General features: G+C 41.4%; 1 protein-coding gene across 1 annotated transcript in view; it reads left to right on the top strand.

Moving 5' to 3' along the window:
• The window catches only part of DNAH11 (dynein axonemal heavy chain 11), a 275,861-nt gene that overhangs the window by 129,508 nt on the left and 132,117 nt on the right, over positions 1-14,236 (top strand). Inside the window, exons 43-46 of the mRNA XM_072964862.1 lie at positions 2,944-3,094; positions 6,190-6,321; positions 9,451-9,624; positions 13,956-14,160. Coding sequence (XP_072820963.1) covers positions 2,944-3,094; positions 6,190-6,321; positions 9,451-9,624; positions 13,956-14,160 — 662 coding nt within the window. The remainder of the gene's footprint in view (positions 1-2,943; positions 3,095-6,189; positions 6,322-9,450; positions 9,625-13,955; positions 14,161-14,236) is intronic.

The following is a 14,236-nucleotide window of genomic DNA, read 5'->3' as shown; positions in this document are numbered from 1 at the left end:
TTCTGATTCTAGGTAAAAATTTACTGGAAGAATCCTGGACAGTCCCCATATGTCTACTGAGATCTTGAGAGACCCAGAAAGAACAGGATTTAGAAGAAAATTTCTGAAAACTATGATCAGTGGGATTTTTTTTTTAGTAGAAAGGAATGAAATGCATAGAATGGGAAAAACTAACAGGCAATGAATTAAATTCATTTATAATTCTTTCAGTTATTAAAATTATTTAAAGTGAGCACAACTGAAAATGGGATCTACCAAACTGTGTGTTGTGTACCTTGTACATCACGTAGGAAAAGGCAGGAGTATCTCTGGAATTTAGTCTGGTTCCTGGAAAATAACTTTTGGGAGCCACAACTTTGGATCAGACTTCACCTTCTATTACTTGAGCTGAAAATACTCTTTTGCCTTTATCTCTCCCATTCTCTCTCGTGCATTGGACGAGCTTGTTGTCTCCTACCCCTGCAGTCCCGTCCTCTCACCTCTGCAGTCTGGTTATATTTGTAGACATATAGGCTGAGAAGACGTCAGTGCACACTGCAGAGCTGCAGGTCCATTTTTTGAAGCCGCCACGAATGATAGAAAACCCGACTCTTGCTGTGAGGGGCAAATTCTAGAGAGCTCTCGTGAATCCCTGCTATTCTGTATGACAGGATTCCCACCCCAGACTATTTGGGTAAAAATAAAACACGTCTTCGGGAGCCTGGAAACTTTGGCTACCTCTGTAGTTTCTAAACTACTGGGCGTTAGACTTCCTGTGATAGACCTAGAGCCCTCCTGGAGAAGGAGGAAGAGCAACACAGCTGGTTACAGGGAACACATTTGCAAGCACTAAGAGCCAGAGATCCTGTGTTAGCGACCTAGACGTTGTCAGTAAGAAGTTGCATTAAGGCGTCATCATGTAGCTGCTTCCTGAGGCAGGGGCAGCTATGTGGGTGATCCTTATGTAGATAAGGAGTAAAAAAGTATGATGCTTTCAGCTGTATGTTGTATGAGAGCAGTATGTTTCACTGGGCCATGTCCAAATCGGGTAGCATCTTTTAAAAATCATGAGAAACTTTGGTATGAAGTAAGGTGGAAAGAATTGCCAAAAATACAGTCTCTATCTTCAATTTTTGCCATTGCCAAAGATAAGAGAATCTCCTAAATTTGCTGTCTTTTAAGGTTTACTAAAATTTAGCAGTAGTTTATACATGGAACTTTAAACTGTCCATATTTAACTATATAGATTTTTAACTTCAATGCTGTATGAGGTGGTTGAATCCTAGCAGATGTAATTTTTGGTTTGTTTCTTTTTCTGGTCAGGATCAGCTGGTCTCCTGGTTTGATAGCAATCACTTCCTTATTTATGGAGGTACAATAGCATCATTTGCTCGTGGGCCTGGGGCGCTTTCCCTTTGAGACTGGCTACTGCCACTGTGGGTCAGTGAAGTAGCTGCTACCTGCCACCCGCGGGCAAAGCCCACTTTCCCCTTCTGGGCAATGTAGAGGCTGCCGCTCCTGGTTATCCCTGCACAGCCTTCTGCTCCCACAGGGACCAAAGACGGGAATAGTGGGTAGAGGTAGAATTGTTGAACCCATCAGAGCACCGCCGCCACCTCTCAGGCCCTGCGGGGCACTCCTGTCTTCAGCAGATGTAACAGAGCTAAAAATGGATGAAGATCCAGGCGGTCTGACTTGAAGCTCCATCTCCCTGAACAATCCTCCCCGAGCCCCACAAGAAGCTCTGGACACTAAGATTCCACTTCTGCCAGCTTATATACAGTAAAATGAGCAGCTAGCTGAGGGCTAGGTGTGGCCCTCCTGCCTTCATCCCCAGGAACTTAACACTTGCATCCTATTGTTCCATTGGAGCCCATGGGATGCAACCAGGCGGGTGGGGGGCACCGGGAATGGTCTCTCCATTCTTCTTGGACCTGGAAAAGTTTTGACAGTTGATATTTTGTAAATCTAACATTACTGTATAGGTAGTTGAATATTTAATAAAACCCTATTGTGAAGCCTTGTGAATATCGAAGGGAGCCTTTTATAAGATAATCATTTTGCCATAATTTCTTGTGATATTAAAAATACGAAATCTGATGTGCTTAAAGCAAGGTCAAGCTGTAACTGGTCTGGTCATGCTGCTTCTCCGTAGGCAGCTACATGTGTTTATTACTGCTTCCTATTTGGTGAGAGCTTTTTGAGCAATTATTTTTCATGGCACATTGTATGGTTTCTCCTCAGAGACTGGGTGCTACTAAGTTATGTTCCATTTTATTGATAAATATTATTCTATTAATATAAATATACATTATTATACAAATAATAAATATATTATTTTTATAACATAAATTAACATTAATAATTAGAGCTATTAATGTATCCAAAGTGGTAACATTTTATAAGCTTCAGATTAATACGCATGTACCCAAGCAGGCAATACCGTTTTAGAGCCACTTACTGGAACCACATTATGAGCTATCAGATTTGAGTTACACTGAGTCCAGCGGACAAGGAGGGACTTGGAAATAGCCCCTATGGAATTTTCACCTTTTTATTTGTAACTGATTTCTCATTTCTAATAATCGATGCCAATTTTAATCAAGGAAAAATCCCAAGCTGTTTTCATAAATAAAGCCTACCCTCTGAAAATAGTTTCAGTCCTCCAGGAAATGACAAACTGTGCTTCCTTGTAAGTGCTCAGTAATGGCCTACTTATCCTCTATTATGTTGGATTTCTAAGTGCTGTTAGGAATTTCTTTTACATTCTTTTCAATGGCCATTAAAACAAGTTTTTAAAGGGTCATTTAAAAATATTTGCCATTTGAGAAATAGAATGAACTCACTAAACCTTTCCCTGAAGTGTTGGACCAAGCTGTGTTGGAGGGGGCACACTTTTGAGTGGGTGGAATTCTGCTTTTCAAGCCCAGTGCTCAACAAAAGCTTTTCTGTGTTCTTTTTCAGGTATGTGGCCAGTTGGATAGACAGAAGGCAGCATCAGTCAGAAAAGGCCAATTTAACGATTCTTTTTGATAAATATGTTCCTGTGTGCTTGGATAAGCTGAGAACGAGCTTTAAAACCATCACTTCAATTCCAGAGAACAACCTGGTGCAGGTTTGTCTTTGGTTATGCCATTGAACCCTCTAGTCCTGGAGTGGTAGTGTGGCTTGAGCAAAACAGAAGTTCTTGCTTATTCAAAAAGATGAGACGATTTCTGGAATGATTAGGTTGCTCCCCCTTCCTCCCCCAGCCCCTGTGTTCCCCAGTGCTTTTTGCAAACCTCTATCACAAGCCTGTATCCCACACTATTATTGTTTGAGTTTGTGGTCTGTTTCTTTCACAGGAATGTGAGCTAGAGGACTGAAGACACCTTTTATTGATTTTTATGTTTCCAGAGATTTCCGTAATGCCTAGCACCTAGTAGATGCCAAATCTGTCTTTATTGAATCATTGTGTCCCTCCTAGGTATGTTTGTATAGAAGAAGAAAAGGGTTACAGCTGCCTCATTTATTTTTCTGTGTCCTAAGGAACTGGCCCAGAGAAGGTGTTCAGTATGTTTTCTGAATGCAGTAAATTCATGCAATTAAAATTGTTGGCCAGCGAGTAAGAGAAAGTTTCTGAAGTCCACCTCGTGGGTGCCACCCCCACAGACCTCCCACTCTCTTGTCCCTTTCTTTTCTCCCCCTCCCCATAATAGTCCTCAAGTCAGATCAGTCTGGATGAAGAGTTTGTAACATTTCTGGGAGAGATTTTTTTCTGATCCTCATTGTGAGACAGCTGGGGAGAGTGAAGAGTGTGTATGATGTGTTGTTATGGACGCGGATGAAAATAATGCACGACCCACAGAAATGAAGGTGGTGATCTTAATCTCAGCGGGAAGAAGAACTCTCCCCGGCCTTTACAAGAAAAAAATTTCACAAAAGGTTTACAATAAGAAGCCTTAATTTTTTTTCTCTTCAGGAGCAAAATTGATTTTGAAGTACTTGGTGCCGCACAAAGTTACTGTGTGGCACAATTTGTTGGAAGCTAAATTAGAAATAGTCCCAAGCATAATAAGAAGAGAAAGTTCGGGTTTGGGGATAATTCGCACACCAATTAAGTAAACGATAGTCTTCAACAGTAATTATCTGCAGTATAATTTATTTCTGAAAGCAGGTCTGAATTTATTCATAATGAATTAATTATGTGGTTAGCCTAATTAGACTTCCTCTGGTGTAATACTTGCAAAAAAGCAAGTATCGGGTTCTTTCTCACGTTGACTTGTATATTTGTGTTTCTCTGTGGTGTGAACTTCTTCATTCAAGAGCAGTGTGAAGATAGGTCAGTAGGAAGTAATGTGACTTTTGCTCTCACTTCCTCCTTCTGTAGTATTCAGAGGTGGCATTTTATCCTCAACTCCTTTTGGACTGCTGTTTTTATAAAGTAGTCCGTTTGCTGTGACTACATATAAAGACAGAATCTGAGACAAAAATGAGTATACAAGAGAATGGCTTTTTAAATGGCTACTTTAAGAAATTAAAGTGCTATGTTTTCCAGTATTTGATACTTCTTTGCTCTATGTTTGGTAAGGTGCGTTAACTCTTTCAGAATACACAGCCTGGTATGAATTTATGAATTGCTGACATAGAGCTTCAAATGTTTTCCAAGTACTGTGTTTGGGAGAAAATGGTGAAATCATGTTATTAGCATGTTCAGATCAATGGATAATGTCACGTTGAGACCTTGCAGTCTTTCTCGTTTTGATTTTAACACATCTTAGTTAGACCAACATGGCTTCTACTCAGAAATAGCAAAGCCTCAGGGTTTTTACGTAGTTTTTCTTGATACCACATTGGTGAGTTCTGTTCAGTTAGAAGATTATTTTACATTGGCAAACATGGCATAGTATAAAATGATAGAAATCAAGAGAGAGATTGAAACATGTAACAGGTGCTCAACTATTTAAATTTTAAAAACACTTCCAGATTTTGTCCAGGACTCATTTTGCACGTTACCATGGATTTTCCTCATCTTTTGTGGTTGGGAGGGAAAGGCACACCCATGACTGACTTTGTTGGAGCTTCCATTGCTTGTGTGTATGATAGAGATAGAAGTCTACTGCTGCCTTCAAAAGCTGGGGGAGGGTTTCATGGATTGTGAGGGTCTGTGGCAGTGCTAATTCACGCAGCCGTTTTTGTGCTGTAGGATACGAGCTCTGAAACATGTTCGTTATGGTTGTTGTTTCATATGAGAAAGGCCTTGGTGGCAGTCATGTCCTCCTCAGAACCGACCTGATTGCCCCAGACCTGGAGTGTATTTCAGACCAATAGAGCACATAGCCGTTTCACCTGGAGGGTATGAAGAACAGGTTCCTGAACAGTGTTTCTTCCGAGGCTAAATTTAGTCTCATGTCCCAAAAATGCCACAAGGCCAGGGCTGCCAGTCCGACTTGATAAATTTATGACAACAGGTGGGGGAAACAGCTGCCAAAGGACGAAGGGAAAGTGGGTTATCTAAATGGCCATCAGAGGGAAAGGATTAATTAACACCTTTCCGTCTAGTGTATGTATTCTCAGTGACGTTGTAGGGCAACACTTATTGGAAAGGAAAGATGCCTTTAGTTTGTTTGTTTGTTATTTATTTATTTACTTACTTACTTACTTTAAATGGTTACTTTAGTTCTTATTTATGTATTTGTGGGGTAGATAATTAGATTTACTTATTTATTTATTTTTAGAGGAGGTGTACTGGGGATTGAACCTGGGACCTGCTATATGCTAAGCATGCACTCTACCACTGAGCTACACCCTCTTCTGCCCTTTGTTTTACTTTGTTTTAAAGTGAGAAAGTGGGCTGTGGAATACTCTGTAGTAGGCTCCCTGTTTATAAAAAAGAGAGTAAAGCTGTATCCCCATTTTTTTTGATCATATGTATTTCTCTTTATTACAGGATAATCAATTGGAGAATTTAAAATACTAGTTTTTTTTTTTTAATAGTTTGTTGTGACCTAGAAGATCAGTCTGGTTGAAAGTGGCCAAGGTTTTTCCACCACTGACTGAACAGCCCAGAGCACAGTCACTTTTGTGTCTCCCAAGGTAGCAGATCACAGAGCTGGGAAAACTCAGATTATCTCCTAAGGATACTGTAGATTTGTTAACAAGTCCTATCAATTACTTCACTATTGAAAAAAAAAAGTTGCCCCAGAAGAATGTCTGTTTCTTTTTCTTTAGACTATTTGTACTCTTCTGGAATGTTTGTTGACTCCTGAAAATGTACCTTCTGACAGCCCAAAGGAAATTTATGAGATCTATTTTGTCTTTGCTTGTATCTGGGCATTCGGAGGCACTCTGCTACAAGATCAGGTATGTGTAGAAATAGTTTACACAACCGGTTTTGTTTGGGAGGAAATATTGTAACATGCGATACCTATGTTTTTTTTTTTTAATGTTGTCATAAATCTATGCTGCTTGTCCTGTTCTCTCCTAAGCTTGTGCATTGTTAGACAAGTTCATTCAGGCTGGTGGTTCTAACCTCGACTGACAAGGCCAAAGCCATGGCTTCCCCCAGATCTCTCTTCTGAGCTCAGGGTTCTTTGTCTCCACCTGCCCCTGGGGCAGCACCAGCGGGGTGCTGTTCCACGGGCACATCCCACGCGGTGTGCCTGAGACAGGGCCCTTCGCCTGCCCCACCCCACAGTTGGCTCTTTCTCTGTAGTCTTTCTTTTCCTCAGTGATACATTTCTCCCAGTTGCTCTACTTAAAAACCTTTTCCATGGACTATAAAACCAGGTAAAATCACATGAGTGGGGTGTTGACAGCTGAGACCTTTCTATTCCTGATCATAACAGCTTACCTTCCTCCCTGCTGATCCTCTTTTCATCTCTCCAAAGCTGGCAGTCTTCTGACCAGTTACCCTGCCTGCAGGCCAGAAGCTGGACATCACATGGTCACCTTTCTCTCCCAGACAGTCCTTAATAAATAGTCAACATCACCACCACCACCATCATCATCTTTAAATTTTCAAAAGCGCTCTAACTACGAAGCATTCAAAATAGAGGGTGTGAAGTTGGAAATATGAATGAAGCAAACCTAAGAAATAGTTCTAGGAGAGCCATTTAGTTAACAAATGTGAGTGTCTACTCTATGTCAGGGAATGTGCTTAGGGCTTTTAATAGGCTATCTCATTGAATTTTCAAAAAAATAAAACCTGTGTATGTAGGTGCAACTATCCTTTTTGTAAAACAAAAAGGAACTGAAACTTAGACAAGTTAGCCTGCTTGAAGACACGTGGCTAAGTAATGTCTGAAGCAAGTTCAAACTCAACAGACGGACTCAGAACCCCTGTTTTTAACCCACGCCATTGCCAGCAACTTCCAAAACAGGTCTGGGTCAGTTCTCCTGGCGTCTCCTATAAACGATCATTATCTTTTCTCACTTGGCTTCTGAAGTAACTTCCTCCCTGATCTTTTTGCTTCTGTACTTGCCCTATAATCCATTATCCACTCAGCAGCCAAAGTGATTTTTTTTCATATAAATTGAATTATATGATACACTCCAGAACTGAAAACACTTTAATGGATTCCTATTGCTTTTAAGGTAAAATTTAAAAACTTAATACTGTTTACAAGGCCTCTAGATCTATCTGGCCCTGTCCGCCTCTCTGCCTTTCTTTCTTCTCCACTGCCACTCCCTCCCCTCCCACTCCACCAGCTGCACTGGCCAGTTTCTGGAGCAAAGGCTGTTTCGTACCATGACATCTTTGTGTACACTGACCTCCTTCTGCTTCCTGGAGTGGCCTACTCCCTAATCTGTGTCTCTTCTCAAAGATGGTTTCCCTGAACATCCAGTTAAAATAAATTCACCCAATACTCTGACTTACAGCAAACTTTACTTTCAAGGCACCCGTTTATTTATTTCTGTTTTTGATCGACTTAACCTCTGCTTCCACCTTGCGTCCCCATGTCTCCCTGCCCCCCATCAGCTCTGTGAGAGCAGAACCCCTGCCTGTGTTCTTCCCCGCTGTAGGAAACATGCCTTTTAGTTGAGTGAATGAACAATTCCAAGATTTGTCCTCAGAATCACTTTGCTGATGGAGTGGTTAGGGAAAGCACATTTTTATAGAAAGTGGAAGTCATGTGTATCCTGCCTACAGATAATAAGTAATACCTTCTGAACTAACTTGATGTAAGACCAACTTCTGTAGAGTGATTAAAACAAAAAATCCTATGACACCAGTCTGAACATGACTTAAATGAACCTACACTCACTGGCACATGAGTGGTGGTAGCTCAGCTTGTTTGGAAGGCGGAGGGATAAGGTCTCCCTGCCAATGCTGGTCACCCCTCTCAGCCCCGATCACACTCTCCTGTCCTCTGGCCATCCTGCCCGTCTCTGCTCATGTGTGCGTTCAGCCTAGTGCAGTAAGTGGGCCCCAGTCCATGGACATAAGGACACCAGAGTTAAAGTAGACTTAAGCATGTCTCTGGAGGAAATGGGAGTTGAAGTCTCAGATAAGTATGAGCTTGCTGAATGCAGTGGACATGCACAGTGTTTTCAGAGATCACCGAAACTCACTTAGCTGGGTCATCCCATGAATGTGGGAGTCCCTAGGCCAGGTCATCCATAGACACAGAGGGTTTGTTAGTTGCTGGTACACAGTTGCTGTTTCTCCTCCCCCATCATCAGATAAAAACAAGCACCTTCTAGCAATGAGAGCCTGTCTCCTAACTATAAACTGGAAGCCAGGCGTTTGTGACATTTTCAGCTAGACCCCTCAGCTGTGCTGAGCTGGAAAACCAAGTCCAAGCCTGTCTCCAGCCCCTCAACCCTCATGACAGGGCTTCCCAGACGTAAACCTTCAGATATCAACAAAATGTCAATAATGATTAAAAGGAATGGAATAGAAAAGCCAACAGTCAGCAACTCTAAGTCAGGGCATTTATTTAAAAGTGGCCACTTATTATCACCATGATTTTATAAAGGAAAGGATATCTTAACACCAAAAGTCGCACGAAGGCCATAAGCTCAAATACAGTATGGTATTTAGATCAATAATGTTTCTGATTTTTTAGAGTGTTCCTTTGTTCTTGCTTTCCTCATTTTACCATCAGTTCATGGCAATATTGGTAGAACTGAACACCAGTGTTTGATAACTACTGTCTTACAGCAGGGTAAGTTGCATGATAGCTTGTTGGTAAATCGAATTCTCTAGGGGTGATCCATGGGTCACCTTACCTTCTTTTTAAGTTGGTAGTTATTCCAGAAAATTTGTACCTAATGGATAAATGGCAATGATAGCTCTCTGCCTCTGTGATATGGTCACTCATTATAACTTTCTTATGGGTATTTATTTTCCTTGGGTCATTTACTTAATCCTGTTTGTAATTATGAGTCCATGCACTGCAAACAATGTCCCTGTGTGTTTGCAGGGGCTTTGTATGTGTTCAAAATTGCCTTGAAGTTTGTACTAACAATTTCTCTTGTTCCCCATAGCTTTCTGGTTATCAAGCTGAATTCAGTCGGTGGTGGCATAAAGAGATGAAAGCAGTGAAGTTTCCATCCCAGGGAACCATTTTTGATTATTATCTGGACCACAAAACTAAGAAATTCTTGCCTTGGGCCAATAAAATTCCCCAACTCACGATGGATTCAGATGTACCTCTGCAGGTAAGTGTGTGGAGCACGGTGATCTTCCAGCCACATGGGACTGGTTCAAGCCTTTTTTGTTTGTTTTCAAGCAGTCTTTCTTCTGTCCGATCAATAAATTACTGTTGGTATGGTCAGCATATAACATACTTTTTTGGAGAGAAGAGTCTCAAGGGAATGATTAGTGAGATGGTTATTGTATTTCTACAACTTCTTTTTTCATTTCTGCTTAATTCTGTAGTAACAGCTTTCTTTTGATTTTCCTAGAAATGTTGTTAGTTCTATAAAAACTGGAGGCTTGTTTCCATTAGTTCAGTGATTCTTTTTTCTTACCTTACTGGTTCCTAAGCAGCCCTGTTCACTCTGCCTTCTCTCCTCTGCCCCCACAAGCCATAAAATGAGTGTTTGGTCTCCTTACTCATGTGTTTCATATTCACAGGGCAGCTCAGAAATCTTAATTAATTTTTATCGTTTGCTAATTGTTTCTCATTCTAAACTGTCCTACATTTTTATGTATCAAGTTATTCTTTAACCGTCTTCTTATTCTGCCTCAGTCTGCTTTCCTTTTCATTAGACTTCTTTCTCAAAATCAGGTCATATTGATTGATTTTGGAGCCTACTATTTCTGGCAGTGCCGTATGAAACACATATGGGTGATTTCTGTGCTAATTAGGAAGCCGTTAGTGTGAATTGAAAAAAAACCCAAAGTATGGGTTTCTTGGAGCTGCAGTAACAAAGCACCACACACTAGGTGGCTTCAGCAGCGTAACTTATTGTCTCCCAGTTTTGGAGGCTAGAAGTTCCAGAAGTAGGTGTTAGCAGGTGTGGTTGCTTCTCGGGGCTGTAAGGGAGAATCTCCCCTAGCTGCTGGTGGTTGGCTCGCAGTCTTGGTGTTCCCTGCTTTGTGGCGGCGTTACTCAGACCTTCATTTGCCCCATGTATATTCTCTGTATTCAGATTTCCCGTCTTATAAGGACACCAGTCATTCTGAGTTAGGGGCCTACTCTATGTTAGTGTGCTAGGGACAACGTAACGAACTGCCATCGACTGAGTGGCTTACACATCAGGAATTAATTTTCTCATTGTCTGGGAGGCTAGAAGTCCAAGTTCAAAGTGTCAGCGGGTTTGGTTTCTCCCGAGGTCTCTGTGCTTGGCTTGCAGATGGGCCACCCTAGCTGTGTCCTCACATGGCCTTTTCTCTGGGTACACATCCCTGGACACTGTCGTTAAGTATGTCCAAACTTCTTACAAGAACACCAGGTTGGATCAGGTCCCACTCTGTCAGCCTCCTTTAGACTTAATCACCTCTTTACAGATTCTGTCTCTAAATAGACACAGTCTGAGATGCTGGGGTTAGGGCTTCAACATGAGGATTGGGGAGTGGGGTACGATTCAATCTGTAACACTTAACCATAGGAAACTTTTAACATTTTACAACCAAGAAATTCAGAGGTGGGAAGGCCCCAAGATGAATGAGTTCTGTGACATGATTTTGTCACCAAGGATTCAGATTCCTGTCTTACCTTGGCTTCATTTGAAGACTGATTCCCCCCGACCTCAAGATGGCTCCAGGGGCACCAAGTAGAAGAGTTAGAGGGAAAGAAGAGTTTCTCATATTTTTTTATTAAGAGTTAAGGACACCCTTCTCAGAAACCCCAGGACAGACTGCCTCCTGCATCGAGTTCTCCAGGGGTCCACACGGCACCCCCAACCCAGTCTCAGGTCAGGGTAATGGGATAGTTGGCCTTGATGAGTCGTTACATGGCTGCAGGAGCCGGGGGGAGCTTGGAAGCTGTGTGAAGGAGGGGCAGGAACTTGTCCCTCTGACAGGAAGGGACAAGTAGACCAGTGGGTGCTGGGAGGCAACCAGCAGGGTCTGATCTACCTGCTTTATATATATTTTGAAATCTCTGTTTTAGCTTAGCCTATCTATGTTACCCCAAAAGGGGAAGGGAAAAGACTCCAGTTCTTGTCTTATCTGAAAGAGAAGAATTCAGATGGAAGATGGGAGCGTTGTATAGCAAGAGATTTTAAAGGTTTTATTAACAAAGGGAAAGTACACCTCCAAGAACGGGAGGCGGGCTGATCCAAGTGTGGATAGTAGTGGTCTTCGCTTGCCCCTTTCTGTTACACCCTCGCTTAGAGGCGGTCTCTTGGTTGATGGATAGCTCTTGCCCGTGGAGTGCTTAGTCATGCTGGTCCGCTTTTGCACATGTCTTTACCCTTGATGTGCACAGAAGAACTCATGGTGGGGGCCTAAACCACAGTGCTTATGATACTACAGTGATCATTGGGTCATGGCCAGTTAGGTCCTTGTTGCTACCGTGCAGTTGCAGCTGACAGGTTCTAACTGGTTTCTTTCTGGCACTCATTTAGAGGAAGTAAAGCCCCTTTAGCTGAAAGCAGGCTTACTGCCATCTTCCTCTCCTACACCTTATCTGCCCGATGCCCCCACTTATCTAACTACCTAACATCTAGACCTCAGCCACCTAATAATATTGTTTAGCTGGTTGAAAGGTGAGGATTTATAACTGACCAAAAGAAACACGCCTACACACACACACACAAAGACCAAAAAACTGGTATTACAGGTTGGTGTGCTTTATCGGTGATATATTTGATTTAATAGATAACCTATCAGGACTCTGTAGTCTTACTTTATGTACAACTGCACCAGATATGGTTATTTTATTAACAGCTTCTTAACATATTAGAGGAGAACCATGTTGGGCCAATAATAATAATAGCAAATACTAATATTCTGTTGCTATGTGTCAGGCCATTGTCTAAGTGCTTTACATAGGTCAGCTAATTTAATCATTATGACAACTTTCTGAGGCATAGACTGTTACTAGCCTTTTTACATATGGAGAAAGAGAGGCCCTGCAAGAATAAGTCATGTGTGTACAGCTCTGCTCTGGAGAGTGTTCCACGTGGTAGGTAAGACAGGGCTCTGGCTCCAGACAGATTTGGGCTTGAATCCAAGTACCATGATGTATGCTTTTGTCCAACTTATTAATGTTCTCTCGGCTTTACTTTCATCATCTCTGAAATGAAAATAGTAAGAAAACTCTCTTCATAGGTTTGTTGTATCAGGGCATAATGCACGTAATGTGCTTTGCATGGTTCCTATCATATATTCAGCTCTCAGTAAGTATTAATTATTGGCAGTAATATGTGAAGAAAAGAGCCAAGAGCCAAATTAAAAAGTAAATGATAACATCTAGCAGCAAGAAAGGAAAAAATATTAGAAAATCAACTGTAATTTTTAAAAAGTCGCCTAGGACTCTTCAGTGTAGCACAGACCAGTTTGTGCCTTTCAACAGATCCAGGGAGTATCACTGAATTCAAATAAAGTTCTAGAGTAAATGTTCATAGTCATAAAGATGATCTTGAATGATCTCTAAAATACTCAGTTGTGTTCAGTATATGCTAACCACGCAGGGAAGAACTTTATCCATTATAAAAATTTGTATATTTTTCTTATGAGCAGTATGAATCCTGCATGTAGTTTTTTTAGCCCCTTTTTCATTTGACCACCAAGAAATGCAGGAAATTGTCAACTCTCTCTTAATCACCATGCAGGATTCTGTCTCCTGCATATCTACATCTGCTACCCCTTTTCCTGATCTTACATATTAGTCTGCATTCTCTGACTTTCATTTTTATTTATTTATATTCATTTTATCGTATTCCTGGAAGCCACATCAAATTCTTTGTGAAATAATGTGGAATCAAAATAAATAGCCAGTTTTCAAAACAGAAACACTGTTATAAAAATTTTTAACAAAACAAAGCACAATGAGTTTCAGCCATTCTTTGGATTTGTGATTATTTCACTTAAAGACACCACTTTCTCCAAACTGGTGTCTCTTTGCACTGAACCCCTTTAGCGTGGATGCGCCTCATTGTTCTGCCACTGAAGCTTACTGGGTCAAGGCATTGCTTCCAATTTTTGTTTGTACGTAGCTTGACTTTTCAAATGTTTTCTCAGTTCCTAAAGAGTAGTGGACAGTTTCTTGAGCATCCACTGTGTTCCGTTGTATGACGAACACAAGACTGAGCAAAGTATGCCATGGTAGAGAGTCTTGGGTGCTGGTACTTACTTAGAAAATATAAATCAGCTGCTTTTGCTATAACACTTGGCTGTCACTGCCCAGTTGTCCTATTCAAGCCATGATGTCTGAACTGATCATTTGAAACAAAAAATTAGATAGATTGTCTCCTACCGGGTGTTAACTAGAACTCAGAATTCATTTGGTCTCAATTCCAAAAGGGCTATGTTGATTCAGGTTTAAAATTTTGGAAAGCCTGTCTCTCTGACCTTTTTCTTATTCTGTTTTTCCTCCCAGAGAGTTGTGGTTCACACATCAGAGACAACTCGTCTGAGATATTTCATAGAGTTGTTACTTGAGAAGGGACAGCCACTAATGCTGGTGGGAAATGCTGGAGTGGGAAAAACAGTCTTTGTAGGTGACACGCTGGCCAGTCTCTCCGAGGATTACATAGTGTCCCATGTGCCTTTCAACTACTACACCACATCTGCCGCTCTGCAGAGTAAGTGTTTGTCCTGTTTACACTCCAGAAACAAGAGATGAGAAACTGTCAAGGCCAGGACATGCAACCCAAAGGG

Source organism: Vicugna pacos, chromosome 7, assembly GCF_048564905.1.
Source record: "Vicugna pacos chromosome 7, VicPac4, whole genome shotgun sequence".
NCBI classification, from domain to species: domain Eukaryota; kingdom Metazoa; phylum Chordata; class Mammalia; order Artiodactyla; family Camelidae; genus Vicugna; species Vicugna pacos.
The sequence above is the reverse complement of the archived record's forward strand: the minus strand, read 5'-3'. Positions and strand labels throughout refer to the sequence as shown.